General features: G+C 46.0%; 1 protein-coding gene across 1 annotated transcript; it reads left to right on the forward strand.

The window, feature by feature from the left end:
- The first annotated feature begins 2,851 nt into the window (after positions 1-2,851).
- On the forward strand, positions 2,852-21,404 carry LOC136647449 (sulfotransferase 6B1-like). Its single transcript, XM_066622984.1, has 7 exons — positions 2,852-3,053; positions 8,215-8,360; positions 15,365-15,454; positions 16,530-16,653; positions 17,904-17,998; positions 20,372-20,528; positions 21,253-21,404. The coding sequence occupies exons 1-7, from the start codon at positions 2,852-2,854 to the stop codon at positions 21,402-21,404; spliced, it is 966 nt and encodes a 321-aa protein (XP_066479081.1).
- Positions 21,405-22,697: the final 1,293 nt, after the last annotated feature.

A 22,697-nucleotide genomic window follows, 5' to 3' on the forward strand; every position in this document is an offset into this window, starting at 1 on the left:
CCCCTGTGCAACGTCAGGGGATTTCATAAAAAGGCATGCTGCTTAAAATAAGGGCTGGCAAGGAGTGAGGAAAGCCAGGAAAGATTACTAGGGCCCAGCACTTTGGAAAGAGACCTGGGGCCTGACTGCGCTGCATCTGTTTTTGTCTTTCTCAGTAGTATAATTATTTGTCAAATGTTTTTCACATCCTTTTTAAAATCAGCAAATTTCAAATGTAAAGTCATGCAGACTGGGATGAAGAATCAAAACTTTATATAGATGGGCCTTTGCCCTGATCCAGTGGGGCTCTTCTTATGTTCGTATGCAAAATAAAATAATGATATACAAAATTCTACTCAGTTATTGGCCAATAGGCACTCCAATCAACCAAATAACTACTAATTATATGTACAGTAATTGTTCTTAAAGTTTTATTATTGTTATTATTGCTGTTTTAATGTTGTAAGCCACCTTGATTGCACTTGCTGGGAAAAAGGCAGGATATAAATCCTATGGAAGCTGTACGTTTTGCTGGTGGCCCAGAAGATGAAAGTGAAAGAGAAGTTCTTTTCTCTTCACTGTGTGTAGCTGTAACTGGCTCACTGTAGCTGTAACAGAGTAACAAAATGGCTGTTTCAAGTTTCTTCTCTCCTATACAGCATATTCTAGATCTGTGGTGCCAAACATAAGGGCCATGGGTCAAATGCGGCCCCTGGAAGCAATTTAACTGGTCCCTGTTATAACTGGGCGCTCTCAGCTTGCTAATTGGGCTGTCTCTCAGACCTTGAAAATATGAACAAGATTTGCACATTTTCTCTTTTGTCATTTCCAGTTATTGAGTTTCTATGTGAGAACGAAGTGCTTATTTCTGGCCATCATCAGCTTAATGATGTCACTTCCTGCTTAATGTCTTCACTTATGGCCCTCAGCAGGTGCCATGAATGCACTTTGGCCCTGTGTATGAAATGAGTTTGACATTTATGCCCTAGATAGAACCATTTCTCTCAACATCACCCTGTATGTAACCATCACTTTGGTTTCTATTTTATGTCACTAGCTAAGGGTGCAATCCAGAGTGTGACTTGGGCCGGCACAAGTCTGATGTGCCGGCACAGGAGGGTTGCAAATGTGCCATAAAGCACATTTGCACCTCCTCTAGAGTTGGCAGGGCCAGCCCAGGGATGCACGCCAGCCCATGGAGGCTGAATCCAGCTTCCTCACCAACTCTGATGGGGAGTGCTGCATCGACTGAGCTCGGCCAATGCAAGGGTCTGGGGTGGGCAGGGAGGTGGCATTCCAGGGTGGGCAGGCGGAAGGTGGTCCTGGGGGCAGGCAGGTGGGGAGTGGGAGGCGGGGTTGGGACCTGGTTGTTATGCCAGATCCCAACCTCGTTCCCCAAGCAGTGTGGACCGGCTGCAAGCCGCTCTGCTCTCCTCAAACTTATGCCACCTATGGAGGTGGCGCAAGTCTGAGGAGACCCATTGGGGCTGCAGTGGCTTACCTGTGGGTAATGGGAAGAGTTTCCCCATTACCTCCAGCTGAGCCACTATGGGCCCCTATCTTGTGCTGGATACGGCGCAGGCCTCCTGCTGTCCCTCTGACACCATGAGTAGTGTTTACCTTTCTGCATCCCGGTGCCCAGATCAGCTTGAAAGAAATGCAGCACTGAGGTAGTATAGGTAGTGCCTCTTGGGACAGGGAGGGCTATTTTGGAACACAGAGGTTTCCAGTTTGGAGACCTCTGCTCTAGGCCATTGGGGAATAACAGTGAGACAGGGTTAAACTGTCTTCAGGTTTTGCTTGTAGGTTTCCCAGAGGCAGGTGGTGAGCTGCTATAGCATCAAGTATGCTGGACTTAATGGACTTTGGAGCCTGATCCAGCAGGCCTCTTCTGGTGTTTTTATATTGCTGGCAAACTGCCTGATCATCAAAGGTGCAGTCTAGCCCAGTATAATGCCTCTTTCATAACCTGTCCTATTACCTGTGATCACTCTCCAAGCTGCCACTTACAGACAATGTTCACATCTCCATGCCATATCTAGTGCAGTCTACAGGTGGAAAACATATACAGGTGCCCTAAGAAAGCATGCATCAATGTACAGTCAGAATAGAAGCTGTTCACAGGCACTTTGTCCTTATTACTTTTGAAAGAAAAAAAAAAAAGTCAAGGCAAAGAAACCAGTTTGGTGTGTTGCATGCCCTTTGCTTGCTGCCACATATTTTGCAATCCAAACTGGCTGTGCTACAGTCATCACACGCAGCACTTGGATACCATTTTGCTGGGATATTCAGCAATGTATGTGGAATGGATTTCTGAACATGTTGGGGAGGGGGTATGAATGGCTTGCCATCTGCAAGTCTGTGTTGCAAGTCAAAATGAAGAAAGTGGGTTCCCCCCCCGCCAGAGTCCCAATCCCAATGTTCTTGCTGCCGCTAGCTCCTGTTAGAGATCTCACATAATTCCCTATCTCACTTTGTTTATTTCCATTCAGACAACACTGCCTTTCATTTACCTTTAGCACAAGGTTGGAGATCTTTTCTTTCTCCCCCCAACTATTCAGACTATCTTTACTTCCTGATTAGAAAACAACAAAACCTCAGCATTTCATTTTGCAGTTTGCCTCCTAATGCTACTTCACAGTGAATCTGCCCTGAGGAAAGCAAAGATGATACTCTCTAGCTGAACTCTCAGTTAAGCAGTAACTTTTTGCCTCAACTTGCCTCTGCCCATCCCACCCCAAGTTACACAAGCCATGATGTTTACTGTAACACATCCCTTAAAACGGCCTGTACAAAAACCAATCTGCTCAGGAATCAAAGTTCATACCTTTGCCTCGGCTGACATCAGGTTCACACTGCTGAAGACATAAAAATGTCTAAGAACCGGCAACATGCTGCTGAATTTCTGGACAAAGCACTGGCGGATGGTGTCAATATGCGTGAAGAAGAGATGCACTTTTCCTATAATGGTGTTTTGTATCCTACTGTTGTTTGTAATCCAGACACGTTCAAAGCTCTTGAGTCCTTTGAAGCCAGGAAGGATGATGTGATCTTGGTAGGATATCCAAAAACTGGTGAGTAGCTTGCTTTTCCAGTCTAGCAAAAAATGCTGCATGTAGGCTCTGTAGATAAAACGTAATGAATATAATGGATGCCACTTAGTGTCTAGACCCAGGTCTCAGCCAAGCCCCTCAGGCACTTGAGGGAGAGTGGCACCACTCCCCTTGCCAGGGAACACACCGCATGCCCACATCCTGTGCAGCTTCCATCTTGCTTGGGTGTACAGAGCACCCCTCATAGTTCCTCCCTCCATCTCCCTGGCTGCTCAGAGTGTGCTTTAGTCCACAGCTTCCCTCCAAGCCTCCCATGGCTTTTGTCAAGACTTCCCTCCCTCTCTAACGACTCTACACTTCCTCACTTCCTCCTTCTTCCACCACTCTGCCTTTTCCAAAGACAGATTAGAGGTGGTGAAGTGACCAGAAGCAGGCAAATATGAGCAGTTGTGGAAGTGGCCATGGTCGCAACCTGCAGTGGGTAATTGGGGGGGGGGGGAGTGATGGAGCTGCAGTGAGTCAGATGCAAAGGTGGGGGTTGGGTATGTTGTGCCAGCTCCACCACTCTCTTGCCTTGCCACCATCTCCTCACTGGCAGGTCAGTCCTGACTGGCTCCAATATGCTAACTATGTATAATATTAATTTGTCAAGCCACACCAGAATATTTATTGATTATACAGGATCTGAAAGGTAGGCCAATCCTGTATCTCACCATCCTATGTGATGCAGTGGTGCCAATGGCGTCACACTATATCTTATAATGGGGGGAATGACTAGATGGCCCAGGAGAAGTAATATTTTTTACCTACCATCCTTCAAGCTGCCTAGCTACCAATGGGTCTCCTTGGATCTACACCAGCTAACAGCTGGCCCAGGTCCAAGAAGAGTGTCAGGGAGATGTTGGGCTGGGAAAAGGGGGATAGTATTTTGATACGTATGACTGCCATCGAAACGCACCATTACCTGCCTTTGAATTGCCCCGTTTGCCTTTCTCTCTGCCCTGATTCTCCCCTGAACTGCCTGCATTGCCACTATATCTGCTCTGATGTGGCCTAGGTGCACAACTGGCACATATACAGGGCCTCCAGCCATTTGGGCCAGTAGTCTTATGGTGCACCATAGCGGCATGCCTTTTACGATGCCACGCTGCGACTTATGACAGATGATCTCACAACTGACAGCTGTGAGTCCTAAGCAGTTGGGTAGCTAATAATCATGTAGCCCAGTGCCAAACTCAAAATGTTACCCCAGAAGTGATACCACAACCGGAAGTGACATCACGCCCTGGCTTTTTAAAAAGTGAAAATTGGGGGAACCCACCTCCTTCCCCCCAGTAGCTTTCCACCTACTTGCTCTGCTGCCTCCCCCCAGTCAGTGGCATAGCTAAGGCATCTATCTGCTACCTGGGGTCAAAGAGGATTTGTAGCTCCCCCCAGACACAATCAAATTAATTATGTAAATAAATAAAAAGTGTGCCCCTGATAGGTTCGAGACACTGTGCTGGGGTGAAGAGGGATGGTTTTTCTCTCTTGCTCTCTCTTTTCCTCTTATATTTAAGAGGAGCACCACCTGAAAAAGTGCCGTTTATCCAGTTAACAGGGGTAACTGTATTACGATACATAGAAATGAGAGCTGACTCATATTAACGCCTTATTGGTTTCATGTTGTATCATGATAACATGTCATTGCAACATGTCAATAACATAATAATATGTCACTGGCTCTCAGAATAATCAGTCTCACAGGTCAATTTTGAGTTATGAAAATCCACTTTTTGTTCCATAAGGCAATTATGTTTCCATTTTCTGGTTAATTGACCATAACCTTTGACAGAATAGGAATATTATAGTGGGGTTTGTTTCATTGCATTCTGCATTAAATTGCCTTTCCAATGATATATAACATGATGGTATTAATCATACATACCAAGATTTTCACAATTTTGGTCACTAGTGTCAAGCTCGGCTTGTTGCCCCCCCTAAAGCTTGATGCCCAGTGCAACTGCTACCCCCGCACCCCCTTAGCTACACCACTGGTCCTAAGAACATAAGAAAAGACTGGCTGGATCAGCCTTTGGGGACTCCCAATTCAGCCTGCGGGGAGCCCCCAGTCTCCAATGAGCCTCTGGCCCTCCGGAGACTTGCTGGAGCCCACACTGTCCTAACTGCTCACAGCTTGAGGATGACTGTTTGCCCTCTCACGTGAGCTGTGGGACGAGGGCTTCCTCCACTACTTGCTGTTTCACGTCTGAATGCAGCAGCGGCAGTGAAGGAAAGCTGGCCTTGCTTTGTGCAAGGCCTTTTATAGGCCTAGAGCTATTGCAAGACCGTCATTCATTCATATAAATACTTGTTTATGTAAATTTATGTAAATTTATGTAAATTTTAAATGCAAATTAATTCTCTTTTCCCTGCCCCCAACACAGAGAGATGATGTGGCCCTCATGCCGAAAAGTTTGGACACCCCTGATCTAGAATAAAGAGCCCCAAACGTTGTAGCCCAGCTGTTCTCAAAGTTCTTGGGAGTTTTACTTCCAAGGTCAGTCTTTGCAGGGGAGGGGACAAGGGCAGCAACACAATCCTCAGGATTATGTCTCTAACGGAAGTATAAGGGGATGCTTATACACACGGAGGGCTGCTGCAAGCTGCAGGAAGAGCAGGGAGTTCCACGCAGCCCTCCGCAGGGCTCTCCGAGGCTTAGAATGTTCAGTCGCTAAGCACTCCCTGTTTGCGAACGCATCAGCCCTCTGTGAGTATAAGCACCTTACTCTCCCTTGCATTGCCACTTCTCCCCTTCCCCCACCTCTTAAAGGACCAGGGGACTTTTACATGAGCTGGTGTGTCGCAGCTCACCAGTTTGAGTAACACTGCTGTAGTTTTTCCTCATAAGGGAGGTGCCCCAGCACAGTAATCATTTTGGTCGCTTTCTTCTGCACCTTTTCCATTTCCACTATAGCTTTTTTGAGATGTGGCAACCAGAACTGGACGCAATACTCCAGCTGTGGCCTTACCATTGATTTGTACACTTGCATTAAAATACTGTATTATCCATTTAATTCTTAATACCTTTCCTAATGATCCAAAGCATGGAGTTAGCTTTCTTCACCACTGCCTCACATTGGGCCAACACCTACATCGAGTTGTCCACCAGCACCCCAAGATCTCTCTCCTGATCTGTCACAAGCAGCTCAGAACCCATTAGCCCAGTGGTTCTCAAACTTCCTGGAAGTTTTACTCCCAGGGTAAGTCTTTGCAGGGGAGGGGGCGAGGGCAGCGATGCAATCCCCAGGATTGTGTCACTAATGGGGGTGGAAGAGGGCTGCTTTTACTTACTGATGTGTGCAGGACATTGTAGGAAGAGTGGGGAGCCCTGTGAAGCCCTCCGCAGAGCTCCCCAAGTCTTAGAGCATTAGAAAATGTTAGAACAAAGCATACCCTCTTTGCGTTCGCAACAAGAAAGTGCTTTGCGCTTGTGTTTTTCCAACATTCTAAGACTTGGGGAGCCCTGCGGAGGGCTGCATGGGGTTCCCTGCTTCTCATGCAATGTCCTGCACACATCAGTAGGTAAAAGCACACCCCTTGCACCCCCATTAGTGACGCGATCCTGGGGATCGCATCGCTGCCTTCACCCCTCCCCCACCCCTTAAAGAGATCAGGGAAACTTTACACGAGTTGGTGGGTCGTGACCCACCAGTTTGAGAACCACTGCATTAGCCTATATGTGAAGTTTTGATTTTCTGCCCCAATGTGCTTTACTTTACAATTACTTATATTGAAATGCATCTGCCATTTTACAGCGCTTTCTCCCAGTTTGGGGAGATCCTTCTGGAGTTCTTCACAATCCCTTCTGGTCTGTACCACTCGGAAAACTTTAGTGTCATTCGCAAACTTGGCCATCTCGCTGCTTAAATCTTTCTCCAGGTCATTTATGAGCAGGTTGAAAAGCATCGGTCCCAGGACAGATCCTTGATGCACACCGCTTTTCACCTCTCTACACTGTGAAAATTGCCGATTGACAACCACTCTCTGTTTCCTTGTCCTAATCCATAAGAGGACCTGTCCTCTTATTCCCTGACAGTAGTTTTTTCAGTAGCCTTTGGTGAGGGACCATATCAAATGCCTTCTGAAAATGCCTCCTCAATAGGGTTGGGACATTACCATGTGAATGATGTCAAGCTTGAAATGTTGGCCTTTTCAGTTGCTTCTTTTCACTTCATATTAATTCAACAGATGAAAGCATTCACTGAAAACCTTTCCCACCTTTCTCAGGCACTTTTAAAGGGTGGGTGAGGAATGGTGATCCTCATCCAAGGTAGAGCCTTTCCTAACAATTTATTTTAAAAAAAAAAAAACCTGCTACAAATGGGAATGTCTTTTTCAATGTCAAACATCAGCCATAAAAAGTGATGGAGCTGGATAGTTACCTTGTCACTAGGTGACCACTTCCATGCTTGAGTGCTATAAAAAACTGCATGTGCCCACAATTGCACAGGCGTAGAGAGAAGGCAGGGCATTGCCCATCACATGATGTCACAGACACCATCCAGTATCTATTAGTGACACTGACACAGTCACAGCCCCAGGAAATTCCAGGCATTTGGGGATCCAGAGGTGCAGGGGCTGTTGATACTCCTTTCAACTATAGTGCTGTGGCTGGAAGGAGCCAAGAGTTGCTGCTCCCACAGTGCCCTATTCCATGGCTTTTGTCATGACATTCAGCTAAGAAGGGAAGATTACTGGTAGTAGCAGTTCCATGCTGTAATCTCACACTTACTTGAGAGTTTCCAGAGCACAGAAACTGTGCCATCACTGGAAGTGACATCAGTGGAGGGGGCACCAGAAGAAAGTACCAAGTTGGGTTACCAGCTCTCAAGGTCTGGCCTGGAGTCGCCAGGAATCAATCAATCTCCAGGTTGAGCAGCAATCTCCAGGTGACTTCTGAAGGCCATCCTGAAGATTTTAACAGAGCCTCCAGTAATTTTCAATGGTACATCACAGAATAAAAAATCTCCAGAAATAGCTTCAGTCAAGAGTTGACAACTCTACTACCAGGAGAAGAAGTGGACTGTGTCCTTAAGGATATAGGCAAACTTTTTTTTTTTAAAGCCATATGATGAAAGAATGACTGTGTGTCAGCCTCAAGAGCTACTCCATTGTTTTTTTAATTTTCCATTTCTTCCAGGCACTAACTGGCTTGATCACATCTTAAGCACCTTGGAAAGCACAGCTGCAAAATATACGGAAGAAGAATTGAAACAGCAAGTTGCCATTGGAAAAGAACTGGCAATGGCTCAACGCCTTGAATTTGGTGATCCAGAGATTTACGAGGTTAGCAAGGCACAAAGATTAAAAATCTGGATGTTCTACACAAAATAGCAGGGTGTCAATCTACTAAATCAAGAAATATTCTTTGGAATGGTCAGCAGAGATCACACAGCGCTCATTGTGAATTTTGTGCTCTGTAATAAGAAGGAGTAAAAATTTTGATTCTTGTGCTGGAGGACAATGACATTTTTAGAGATCAGTGTCCCTTTCACAGTACGCTCCTCTATATTTGAAATGTGAATGCCAGTGAGAGTGTCTTTCTTATAGTGTCTTATAGTTTTGCTATAAACTTTGGTTTATGGTTGCTATAAACTTTGGTTTTACAGCAGAGGTTGTCAAACTGGGGTGTCGCAATGCCCTTTAAGGTGTGGGAGGGAGGAATGCACAGAGACACGAACCCCAGGATTGCGCAATTGCCAGGGGTGACAGGGGCTTCTTACTAGCAGAAGCAGAAGCAGCCTTCCAAAGGTGCGGGGTACCCCTTGGAAGCCTTCACAGGGCTCCCCAAGCCTCAGAAAATGTAAAAATACAGATCGTGACCCACTTCTGGTTTTGTGATCAAAAGCCAGAAGTGGGTCACAATCTTTATTTTTATATTTTATGAGATTTGGGGAGCCCTGCAGTGGCTTCCGTGGGGGCTCCCTGCACCCTTGGGAGGCTGCTGCTGCTGGTCTTCTTCTTGTTGGCATCCTTCAGTCTCGGAAGACTATGGTATCACACTCTGAATAGTGTTCTGGAACAGAGTGTCCTCTCCAGTGCGCGAAGCCTGGGTAAAGTAGGTATGGAGGATAGGCTGTTACCCATGCAGCAAATCCCCCCTCTCCACGTCGCTGAAATGGTCCAATGGAAAGGCAGAGGCCAATACAGTTGGTTCCAGCAATGTTGCAGGAGTTGCCAGAATGTGACTGTGTTCAGTCATGAACTGCCTCAGGGACTCCGGATCCGGATTTTGCCTCAAGGTTGACTCCTGAAGCCTTTTCCATAACTGGATGTAGCCACAAGGCAGTGGAGGTTTGGGATCAGTTTTCCTTCTCTCAGATGAGCTGCCATCCCAGGCTAACGAGTCCCATCTACCCGGTGGCTGTTCAGTCGCCTCTTACGACAAGTACAGCCAAACTGAGGGCTTATTCTTATCCCCAGCCCTCAGGGGAAAGCTGCTGCTGGAAAGTAGCATGAAGCCCCTGTCACCCTTGGCAGTGATCCTGCAGATCCTGGGGATCATGTTGCTGCATTCCCCCCTCCCCTGAAGACTTACTGCAGTTTCCAAACTCCCGGAGAGTTTGGGAACTGCTGGTCTACAGGTACAATCACCTATGAACCACCTTAATCTCTTGATGACTTATACAGATCTTATTTCTCTGTGCAAAGTTTGTAGGTGCAATCTCAGTGGGAGCCACTGGATGGAGCTATAGGAAATAGTTTTGCTATTCATATTACTTTATGTATTCAGTCTCATGAGCAGGAATGATTGCTCACTTTCACATAGCTGATTGCAGCTAACAATTGTAGAATTCATATTGAAAAATGGTCCTGTGAAATTAATTGTTCTAGAAACAGAAAATAATTGCCTTTTCTAGCCATCTAGTTTCTAGGTCATGACCATGTTTAATTCAATAAAGGACAGCTCTCATAGGCCTGTGTGCAGTCCCTCTCACCCTCCACCTCTGTCCAAGGGGGTACGTCCAGTGGTGGGATTCAAATAAATTAACAACAGGTTCTATGTCCTAATGAGCAAAGAGCAACTCAGCTTCAATTGTCTGCCGCAAAGGAAGTTGAAAGACTACGGCTGCATGCCTATACTGTACAGTACACACTTTCCTGGGAATAAGTCCCATTGAACATAATGGGACTTACTTCTGAGTAGACAGTCATAGGTTTGCACTGTAACTTTAACCCAATGCTTAAATCCAAATTGCAAGGCTGCAGTTCTGTCCTCTATAGTCATACTTACAGGCCTCTGGCCACTAGTTTCCAAGGAGGATAAACATGCGGCTGAAATGCACACTTCAAATGGACATTTTTTCTTGAATTCTCAAGGCAGTTGTATAATGAAATCAGGAAGGCACCAAGAAGAGGAGGTGGGAACTGCCAGGGCTCCAGGTTACCAACCTCTGGAGACACCACAGCAGCATAGCACCTTCACATCTGCACAAACCAACTTGCTGCACTGGGCTTTGAGCTGGGCCACCTTCCTTCTCAGGGGGAACTTGGTGATTTTTACCAGAGCAGTCAATCCTCTCAAGGATCTGGTTCACTTTTAGTGGTGAACATCTGGTCAGCAAAAGTGCACTGAGCACATAGTCTGACACCTCACCATCAACCAAAAGCAACAACAGCATAGTAACATCTTTACATCTCCCCTTCTTTTTTGTTCTATTCCAGTATTCCTCAGCATCTGCCTCTCACCCGCTGTACCATTTTGCATGGCCCACCTCTGGGAAGTACAACTGGAAGTAACTGGAATGACTTTATCACCAGTTATTTCCATACTAAGAGGCCAGACATGATGCAACAAACCACAGTAAGAGGCTCAGGCTACAACCCTATCCACTTTTTCTTGGTAGTAAGTCCCATTGACTATAATGGAACTTACTTCTGAGTAGACATGCATAGGATTGGGCTCCCAGGGTAGATGGGAGGGCTTTTTTGAGTGCAAGAAAAGCAGAACTGAGCCTCCTACCACTGTTTGTTGCATCATATTACTGGTCTCACTGCCAGGCAGTGGAGGTTCGGGGGGGGGGGGTCCTGCCATGAGTACCACTGGGCACAACCTCAAGTACCACTGGTGGTATGAGTACTACTGGTTGAGAAATGCTCCTCTATTGCTTTTACCACCCAGCCCCAAAAAGAATTCCAGTGAACTCTAAAGCTTCCCCCTCCAACTTCCAACTCTGCAATCCAATGCACGTCTACTCAGAAGCCCAACAAGTTCAAGGGGAGTTGTTGACTTCCAGGGTTTGAGAGAGAATGGCAGCCTTGAAGGACAGTTTCACTAATGAGCAAAAAAGTACTATGAGGGGACTGTTCTTCTAGGTTGCTTTCCGACAGGCAACAGCAGATACCCATCACTTTGGTCTACTCTAGTAGCAAGTCTCCCACAAGTTTGAGGGCTGCTACTGACCAGGGAGTGCAAAGCAGGGGCCTGATGTGGGTGGGGAGGCAGGTGAGGCAGAACCTCCCCACCACAGTCCTTCGAAAGTGTTGCAGTTGTGTAGGTGCCCAAGCACCCACAACCCAGCCTAAAAATGAAAATTAACAGCACATGTAACAAGCCTTGCAGGTTTTGAAAGTTCCTCCCAGTGCTTTTCCAGTTCTTCTTCATTAGGTGATAAGACCTAAACCCAATCTGCAAACTTGTTCAAAAAATCTTCAATTTCTAGTCAGCCTGCCATTTCACTGGGGGGAGGGGGGGATAACCTAAAGGAACTTTTCTGCTAGAGAAGGAGCAATGCTAACTGTACCATCCTCAGCACACTTGGGAATAGCAGCCCAATCCTATGCAAGCCTACACAGGAGTAAATCACATTCTATAGTCAACTGGGCTTGCTTCCCAGGTGTGAGTAGGATTGCAGCCTAAGGGCTATCCAACTTTCCAGAGCCAATGCAGCCACATTGCAGTCCCGAGGTAAGGGAACAAACATTCCCTTGTCACAAGGAGACCTCCAGGACTTGATGCTGGAAAGTTACAGTTAAGAGGACTTAGGACCCAATCCTATCCAATTTTCCAGTGCCAGTGCAGCTGTACCAATAGCGCATGCACTGCATCCTGTGGTGGGGGGCAGGGAACATTTGTTCCCTTACCTCAGGGCTGCATTGTGACTGCACAGGTGCTAGAAGAAAGCCTCATTGAGCACAATAGGACTTACTTCTGAGTAGACATGCATAGGATTGTGCCCTAAGGCTGCAATCCTACTTCCACTTTCCTGAGAATAAGCCCCATTGGCTATAATGAGATTTACTTCTGAGTAGATATGCATAGGATTCTGGTCAAAGGCTGCAATCCTATCCACACTTTCCTGGGAGTAAGACCAACTGAACTCTTTGGGCGGGAGCTGCTCTGGCACCTTCCTCTTTGTCCTGCCTGCGCCCCTGACCCACCGGGAGAGCTGAGCCCAAGGAGCCTCCAGGTGGAGGAGCAGTCTACTCGCCAATCGGCCAGCTCAGCCAAGGAGGGGAGGCGCGGGGCGGGCAGCTGGGCTGCTTCTCTCGCCCTTGTCAGCAGGCTGCATCTGCGGGCATGCTGGCCGTTCGCGCCCTTTCGCAGGAGCTGTGAAAGCGAGCTCGCAAGGGCTGGTGAACGGCAGCCGCGTCGCGGGAGACTCCAGTTGGCCGTGTCTGGCTCACCCTTTCAGCCCCAGCAGCCTCGGCACCCGCTGGGAGCGACCCCCTTTCCCCCAGGACAGGTTGGCCCTGCACGGCTGCTCCCCCCAGGAGGGTTAGCCTTGACATTTCAAGGCACGAGCTCCCTGGCCAGCAAACGGTTCTTAGAACCAACAGCTGGATTAGGTAGGGGTTCTATAGAATAGGTGAGAACCTGCTGAATCCCACCACTGGGTACGTCCTCATTGAGGACATAGTCAAAGGTGTTGGTGGGCTGTTAACCAGTCCCAGGCATGTGTTTGGTTCTGAAATCAGGTTTATTAAGGGTCCTTGGCACTGGCGTACATAGAGGGGGGGCGGTGCACTAAGTTTTGCAGGGAGCCTTCCCGCAGTGTGCAAGCGGCCTCTCCCCCTCCCCTTGGGAGCCATACGCCTCCGTTTTGCCCCATCCGCCCAAATGGTTCCCAAAGGGTGGGGAGGAGCCACTTGCCTGCTACCCTACAGCTAAACAGAGATAAATGGCTCCCAAGGGGAGGGACCACTTGCATGCTGCAGGGAGGCTCCCTGCAAAACTTAGTGCTCCACCCCCCCTCTAGCTAAGCCAGTGGTCCTTGGAACAAAAACTCAAAAACATTCCTGCATCATGTTTTCTCACAACAATAACTCTCCCTGCTCCTGGCTATTCACCATGATCCTCCTTTCTGTGGAGGGATGCCACAGTGGGATGGGATGCCATAGCTCGATATAACAAACTGATATTCCTGAAATCGCTAAGTGTCTGTAAAGCATGCTCCAGCAGTGTGCCAAGTAGTGTTTTGCTGGGGCAATGGTGAGAAGGTCAGAGCCCTCCTGCACATGCTGGTGAATTCCCAGCCACCTGCCAATCAAGGCAACATGTTGTGGAAGGGGGTGGGAGGAGGGTAGAACAGGGCAGGGAGGGGGCAAAACTGGGCAGGGAGGGAGGCATAGCAAGGGGTGGGGAAGCTGCAGGAGGGGGTGGACCTGGCAGTGATAGCACCCACTGGCTCCTATCTCATAAGAACATAAGAACAGCCCCACTGGATCAGGCCATAGGCCCATCTAGTCCAGCTTCCTGTATCTCACAGCGGCCCACCAAATGCCCCAGGGAGCACACCAGATAACAAGAGACCTCATCCTGGTGCCCTCCCCTACATCTGGCATTCTGACATAACCCATTCCTAAAATCAGGAGGTTGCGCATACACATCATGGCTTGTACCCCATAATGGATTTTTCCTCCAGAAACTTGTCCAATCCCCTTTTAAAGGCATCTAGGCTAGACGCCAGCACCACATCCTGTGGCAAGGAGTTCCACAGACCGACCACATGCTGAGTAAAGAAATATTTTCTTTTGTCTGTCCTAACCCGCCCAACACTCAATTTTAGTGGATGTCCCCTGGTTCTGGTATTATGTGAGAGTGTAAAGAGCATCTCCCTATCCACTCTGTCCATCCCCTGCATAATTTTGTATGTCTCAATCATGTCCCCCCTCAAGCGTCTCTTTTCTAGGCTGAAGAGGCCCAAACGCCGTAGCCTTTCCTCATAAGGAAGGTGCCCCAGCCCCGTAATCATCTTAGTCGCTCTCTTTTGCACCTTTTCCATTTCCACTATGTCTTTTTTGAAATGCGGCGACCAGAACTGGACATAATACTCCAGGTGTGGCCTTACCATAGATTTGTACAATGGCATTATAATACTAGTCGTTTTGTTCTCAATACCCTTCCTAATGATCCCAAGCATAGAATTGGCCTTCTTCACTGCTGCCGCACATTGGGTCGACACTTTCATCGACCTGTCCACCACCACCCCAAGATCTCTCTCCTGATCTGTCACAGACAGCTCAGAACCCATCAGCCTATATCTAAAGTTTTGATTTTTTGCCCCAATGTGCAAGACTTTACACTTACTGACATTGAAGCGCATCTGCCATTTTGCTGCCCATTCTGCCAGTCTGGAGAGATCCTCCTGGAGCTCCTCACAATCACTTCTGGTCTTCACCACTCGGAAAAGTTTGGTGTTGTCTGCAAACTTAGCCACCTCACTGCTCAACCCTGTCTCCAGGTCATTTATGAAGAGGTTGAAAACCTCTCCTTTTTCTGCAGCTTCCCTACCCCTTTCTCTCAGACTTGCACTAGCAAATAGCTAGTGCCGCTCCAGGGAGGCCCACCGCAGAGCAGGAGGCTTATGAAGGGGTAAGGGGATTTAAATCCTCTTTCATCTTCCAAAACTCCCAATCTGCCCCCCCCCCGAGTGGGGGGGAGGCTCTATAGGATTGGGCAGTAAAAGAGAAAAAGTAGAGCCAGAATATTTCACTTCTTCAGCCTTTTGCACATGAAAGTTGTATATCGTGTGGAAGTCTGCATGTCACCTGGGGGGGGGGGCACTTCCTCAGCAAAGAGCAACCAAAGTCCCAATCACTGGAAAACTCATCCAATACAATTGTTCTTCATACTTGAGGCTGACCTGTTGGCTCTTGTTACTTTTGTTAAGAATGCGTTGTCAAGCAGCAAAGGGGTCAGTGACTAGAGAACAGATTTTTCAGTGCTAGTGAAAGATTCTTCTGCCAGAGCATCTGGAGCAAATGTATAGGTTTTTGAATTCAGTGCCATTAAAAAGATAGGATTCGGTTAAGCTTGATGCTGACTGTGGTGTTTCTGTTTTTTCAAGAGGATGAAGAAATTTCCTTACAGAAGGATCCTCATAACACACCTCCATCCGCAAGCACTCCCCACATCCATTTTCAAAAAAAAAGCCAAGGTGAGTGGGCACACATCTTGTACCTTTCAGCCTATCATCAGTTCAGCCCATTCTAAAGCTATGCACAGCTTTGCAGTTTCATAACGTGGCATGAAGCACAATTGCCATAGCGCCTGTGTGTGAGTGGATTGGGAATTGTGTAATGTATTCGCTATATGTTTGTGGACTATGTGAAACAGACTTGCAGTTGCATCATATCTTATTGCCTACCAGCTATGCCCATAACTGGTTACAAACGCTTTTGTACAGTTTTGTACAGCATTTGGAACAAATGCTTTTGTGCAGTTTTGGAAACTGCACCAGCCAGTCAGCTTGCTGCTATCAATAAACACACAGGAGCAGAAATAATTAAAGTTTTGAAAGAAGTCCTTTACCTACAATTTCTACGATTGTATCTTTAGTTTGTTTGCATCTTCTGAAGTGTCAGAGGCTTCTACTACTTAGGAAACAAAGAACCCTTTAGCTGTTCTCCTTGCATGGGTGTGAGGGGATGCTTTTCAGCCGTTCAGAGCTCAGAAGCCCGCATGGTGCTCCTTTGCTAGTTTGGGCAGAGCTCATGGCGGCCCTACAGTTCTCAACAGTTGTGTTTCTTTTCTTTTTTTTACAGCACCCCGACAGTTCTTTTGGAAATGTAAAACATCCTATGTTGTCCCTGTGAGTTTGCTATTGCCTGGGCCATTTGTGCAAAGTTTAGGAATTGTGAGGTTTGGAGGAGAGAGGCAGGAGTTCAAAAATGTGGGAGGAAGGAAGTTTCTTAATGGACACACCTCCTGCAGGTACCATAGAGGAAATACAGGTAAAGAGTCTCAGGTGTGTGGACAATACACTCCTTCCCGCCGAGTCCTGCAGATGGCATCACACCCATATTCCATCATATTCCATTTGACAGCTTAATAGGACATAGGACTAGGCCTTATCAATTTGTAGGACCTTATGCTACTCACTCAAACCATAAGTTGAGATATGTGAATGAAATGAGGTGGTGATTGATACTAAATTTCTCCTCAGCGATATACATAGGTGCTGTGAAATAACAGGCTGTTAGCAAATAATGCATTATTTCTTCTTGTTTCAGGTACTAGTGCTGATTCGAAATCCGAAAGACACAGCAGTTTCGTATTTTCATTTTTCTAATGGAATGACCTGTCTTCCTACTTCAACATGGGACCAATTTTTCACTAAATTTATGACTGGAAAAGGTAAGCCTTCTGTCTCACAGCAGTGTTTCCTAAAATGATGGAAGAGATGTTGCACAGTTTGGGAGGACTCCTGGCCTCTGCACCGCCTTTAGATGTCCAGGTAGTAGCTGCATCCAGCAATGTGTTATGTCAGTTTAATTAAATAGGCAGTGACACTTTCCCCTGAAGACTTAGGCCTTGGTCTCTGTCTCAAATCAAGAGCATAGCCAGCCTTTCTGTGCTAGATGGAGCAGCAACATTTCTAGGTGGGGCTTCAAGTATGTGAATGGGAAACCAGTTATTTCTCGGTTCATCTTGCACATCAGGCACAATTAAGAGGTTGGTCCCAGGTGATGTTCTGGGGTGAGTGATAACTGCAGTCTTGGCAGTGAGAGCTACATCTAATTATGAGGTGCACTGAAACAGTGGTCTCAGGCAGTGCACGGTAGGCAGTGAACTGTGAGTGTGTGAGCACACATCTGCTGCCCTTAGACTACCCACCCTAGCTGCCATCCTGCCAATGCTCCCATGGAGTGGGGTGGCTACCTCCTCTGCAAGAGTACTGCACAAGAGCACCTCAGCACAGCAGTGCTCTAGGTACGGCAGGGTACTCACTGGCCCCAGCCTGAGTACAGTCCTGTCTTGAATGCTATGATCATCTCTCCGCTTGGCTACAGAGGGATCATCTCACCTCTTAGTGTGCATACTTGAAGAGTATCCTTGAAGTCCTTGAAGACAATCCAGAAACATGAGCTGGATCAAAAATAGCAGCCAGTTGCTAGTCTTTGGGAGACTGTGACATTGATCCTCTGCCTGTTTCCTCTCACTTTTCTCTTTCAAGGTTCTAGTTTTGGCCCTGAGAAATCTATATGTATAGTATGTACGTACACTTTTATCCTGTACATTCATCTGGGACTCTTTGTTCAATTAGAATTCTCAGATGCATGTTCATACATGCATAACATCAACAGTGTATGTACTTGCTGTGGGGTACACCACATAACACAATGTTTCTTTCACCAGCCTAGTCATGTATAGAGCTGCTTTATAGAGCTCATGTATAGCGCTCATTTAATAAACGTAAAACAAAAAATTTGAGGGATTTGGATGAAAGCATTTAAAGTAACTTGTACTGCATATAATGCATGCTTATCAGGAGTAAGTGTTACTGACCTCAGTATCACTTACTTCTGAGTAGATTGTAGGAAATTCATACTTTCAAACTGTAACTTGTCTGACATGCAACTTGCTTCCCTGTCCTTTTTCTCTAGTGGGTTGGGGCTCTTACTTTGACCATGTAGCGGAATGGGACAAGTATATCAATGATGAAAACATTATGGCCATAAGCTATGAAGAACTGAAGGAGGTGAGGTTCACACTGGCTTCTGGGATATGTAAGTCAGGTTGTTTTCTTACTCAGCTACTGCTCAAGAAATGTGAGGTTCTTTTCTGTACTGGGGGAATACAGACATGCCACTCCACATTTGCCTGTGTTAAATATGCAAACAAATGGCATCATTTCTGGTACTCCCATAATGCTTTTGTTGCAAAGACTCTCAAAAGCTGTTGAGTGAGGTAGATGGTTTCATAAGAGATGTCAGTAGACAGAGTTGTGAAAATACAAAGAACCTTTGCTATCCAGCAGTTAAAAAGGAATACAAAGGCCACTCCTCCTGAAACTATAGAACAGGGGTGTCCAAACCCTGGCCCTGGGGCCACTTGTGGCCCTCAAGACCGCTCAGTGTGGCCCTCAGGGAACCCCCAGTCTCCAATGAGCCTCTGGCCCTCTGGAGATTTGTTGGAGCCCACACTGGCCCAACGCAACTGCTCTCAGCATGAGGGCAACTGTTTGACCTCTCGCGTGAGCTGTGGGATGAGGGCTCCCTCCACTGCTTGTTGTTTCACGTCTGTGATGCAGCAGTGGCAGCAAAGGAAAGGCTGGCCTTGCTTTGTGCAAGGCCTTTTATAGGTCTTGAGCTATTGCAAAACATTCATTCTTTCATATAAGTTCATCTTTAATATATTCATTTATGTAAATTCATTTAAATTTTAAATGTAAATTAATGCTTTTTTTCCTTGGCCCCTGACACAGTGTTAGGGGGACGATGTGGCCCTCCTGCCAAAAACTTTGGACACCCCTGCTATAGAACAGCCATTTTCAGCCTTCTTCCTCTCATGGCACACTGTCAAGGCACTAAAATTGTCAAGGCGCACTCCCAGTTTTTTTACTTACATGAAATTATTATTATTATTATTATTATTATTATTATTATTATTATTAACTTTATTTTTACCCCGCCTTTCTCCCTGGAGGGACTCAAGGTGGGTGGCTTACAACCAAAGCTAAAACAAATTAAAAAATATAATTTAAAAACAGATAAATCAGATAATATTACAATTACTTTTTAATGAATATGATTAATACAATTAAATCATTACATGACAAAGGGCACAATCCTAACCAGGTCTACTCAGAAGTAAGTCCTATTTTGTTCAATGGGGCTTACTCTCAGGAAAGTGTGGTTAGGATTGCAGTCAAAGACTGGGGGGGCGAATGTGCCTGTGGGACTTACTTCTGAGTAGACATGCCTAGGATTGTGCTTTTGGTTGCACTCTTTTTTCTCAAATACATGAGCAGGCAATTGGCACTTCTCTCTCCTCCTCCCTACCCCCTCCCACAGGCACATTCCCCCCATCTCATAAATGCAGTTAGCACCTCTCCTACCGTCCCTCCCCTCACTTGTCTGCACCTTCCCAAGGTCCAGAATCACTTGCCTCACATTCTCTCCCCCTCACGGCCAATTGCCTGCTCCAGTATTTCAGAAAAAAAGGGTTACCAAAAGCCCAATCCCAAGCGTGTCTACTCAGAAGTAAGTTCCCTTATAGTCAATGGGGCTTACTCTCCTGGGGCTAGGAGAGGAGCCTGAGAGCCCAGCCCAAGCATGTCTACTCAGAAGTAAGCCCCATTATAATCAGTGGGGCTTACTCCCAGGAAAGTGTGGATAGGATTGTGGCCCGCCGCCCTTCTTCTGAAAGGCAAAGGAAAGGCAGGGAGGGTCACTTTGGGGAGCTGCAGGCAACTGTGGTAAGGAGAAGGGACTTTCATGGACCCTGAGCCAAGCCAGCCCATTCTTAGGCTGATGGCCTCAGCAGACTTGCTGGCTCCCTCCTTCTCACTTACTCCACCCAGACCTCCTCCAGGCTCCTTTGGCTGCCCAATCAGCACACGGGGCAGGTTACAAGGGACTTCATACCCAATCCTAGGTGTGTCTACTCAGAAGTAAGCCCCATAATAGTCAATGGGACTTACTTCCAGGTAAATGAGGATCGGGTTGCAGCCTTCTTCTTGCTCACAGCAGGAAATGCAAAGCATCCGGGGCTGCGCCTTTTTCGCTGCTGCCGCATGAGGGTCAAAGCAGCCGCTTCTCCCACGCTTGGCTGCTGCCTGCTGCCTGCCTCCTCTGGCCCTGTGGCACACCTGAGGCCGCCTCACGGCACACTAGTGTGCCGTGGCACAGTGGTTGAAAACCCCTGCTATAGAAGCTGTAAACCAAAGAGAATGTGGTCTAACACCATAAATGAACAAACCACGCTGACTTTTCCCTTATTACATTTGTTCTCATTTCAAGCATAAAATTATTTTAACACAACTGTAATTGTGGTTTGAAAGGTGCAATATTGTCTTGACATTTCTCACATATTCAATACTGTATCCTATCTCTTGTTTCTGAAAATAAAGGATCTGAACTTGGGATTGAAAAAAATAGCGAAATTCTTTGACTTTTTTCTCACTGAAGAAGAGATTCAAAATGTGGCAGAAAAGAGCAGTTTTAAAGCTATGAAAGAGAAATCCTCAGAAACCCATGGATCAGCTGGAGACATTTTCTTCCGCAGAGGTACATTTTCAGGCAGGTGGATGGTGGGAGGGAGATCAAGTGGTCACAACTAGAGATGTCACTAGGGCTTGCGTCACCTGATGCAGGAGCACATGTCACCCCCATGATGGACCTCCTCTTATATATGCACAACCAAAATGCAGTGGCATCACTAGGGTTGGCGTAACCCCCATATTTATTTATTTATTTATTTATTTATTTAAATATACAACAATATGGGTCACCCAACAAATCAGTAATCAAAACCAACAAATAAACAAACCATAACCAACTTGATGACATTCATACAACTGAATAAGAGTTCTAGTATTAGCTCTGATGCAAGGAAATGAGAGCTGACTCATACTAACACTTTATTGGTTCCCTGCTCTGTCATAATAACACCTCATTGGCATGCAGAACAATCAATCTCATTGGTCAGTTTTGAGTTATAAAAATCCACTTTTTTTTACATAAGGCAGTTGTATTTTCCATTTCTGGTTATTTGGCTATAACATTTGATAGGGTACAGATATTTCAACACAGTTTGTTTCATTGCATTCTAAATTAAATTACCCATTGAATGATATACTCGTATAACATGATGGTATTACTTAAAAATACCAAGATTGTCACAATTTTGGCCAGTATTGGTGCCCCCCCCAAGTGAGTCACCTGCTGTGGACCACACCCCCTAGAAATGCCACTGATGCTATAACTGAGCACTCTAAAAAAATGTCTGCAGGAACTATTGGTGACTGGAGAAGCCTCTTCTCTGAAGCCCAGAACCAAGAAATGGATAGAAGATTTGAAGAACGTTTAGCTGGAACTAAACTAGGAGCGAAGATAAAGTACGACATTTACTGCAAAGTCCGAGGGGACAAGCAGCCCTCATAAAGGACTGTCTGTCTTTTGAACTGTATCCTAAAATGCAATTTGCTCCGCCTCTTAATGTGTCCCAATTACAGTATAGCAATTGAATTGTGTTGTCTTTTTTTTGCAAACTGTCTCATTGTGTCTCAACAGACAATTGCTTCAACTTATGGGTGGTTCATCTTTAACCATGAAACATCAGGGGAATTCATAAAAGGATGTGCTGCTTAAAGTAAGGGCTGTCAAGGGTTGAGGGAAGCTGGGACAAATTTCCAGGGCCCAGCAATCCGGAAAGGGGCCTGGGGCCTGACTGTGCTGCATCTGTTTTTCTTTCTCAGGGGTATCAGTATCTGTCAAATGCACTTTTTCATCCTTTGTAAAATCAGTGGATTTCAAATAAAATAATAATGATATACACAGTTGAATTCAGCTATTGGTCAATAGAGACTCCACTCAACCAAAAAAACCCCAACCAATTATACTTACAGTAATTGTTTTTTAATGTTTTAATATTGTTGTTTTAATGTTGTAAGCCACCCTGATTGCCCTTACAGGGAGTAAGGCAAGATATAAACCCTTTAAACAAACTAACAAACACACACACAAGAACAGAATATACTTATCTTTTAATGTAATTCTTAACAAAATACAGTCAGTTCTCTTTATATGCAAATTCGCTATTTGCAAATTTGCTTATCAGTAAGGAGTAGAATTGCTACATTCTCTCATTTTCTGTGCCTCTGTTCTCATTATCTGCTATGCAGAGACCTTCTGGAGACTCCAGGAACCTTCAGAATCATGCCTGTTATAATCATAGACCCCTTTAAAATGACCAGCAGAAGATTCCGCCAGTCGTTTTAAAGGGGTCTGTGCTGACTGCAGGAGCCATTCTGAAGGTCCCTGCACGCTCTGGAAGGGTTCTGCAGCATTCAGAGATATTTTGGCACTTCCTGCTGCACTCTGCTGCTTCTTGAGGGTCTCTGCTGGATTCTTCTGATGGCACCCATTCCCCCTTGTACCTAATCCCATTGATCCCATAGGATCAATGGTTCGTTATCTGTAGATTCACTATCCACTAGGGTTTCCAGGACTCTAACACTAGTGGATAATGAGAACTTAATGTATATATTTCATGTTCATGCACTCACAATTCTGATTAACGGCTTGCAAACTTGTGCGGTGAATTGAACTCTCCCCAGCATTTCTGGTTGTATACGAACATTCACTCATATATGTTGACAATATGACAGTACAGCCTCATCTTATTATGCAGAGTTAAGTTTGTATGCTTTTGTAAGGCAAATATAACAAAGTTGT

Source organism: Tiliqua scincoides, chromosome 1, assembly GCF_035046505.1.
Source record: "Tiliqua scincoides isolate rTilSci1 chromosome 1, rTilSci1.hap2, whole genome shotgun sequence".
Classification (NCBI taxonomy): domain Eukaryota; kingdom Metazoa; phylum Chordata; class Lepidosauria; order Squamata; family Scincidae; genus Tiliqua; species Tiliqua scincoides.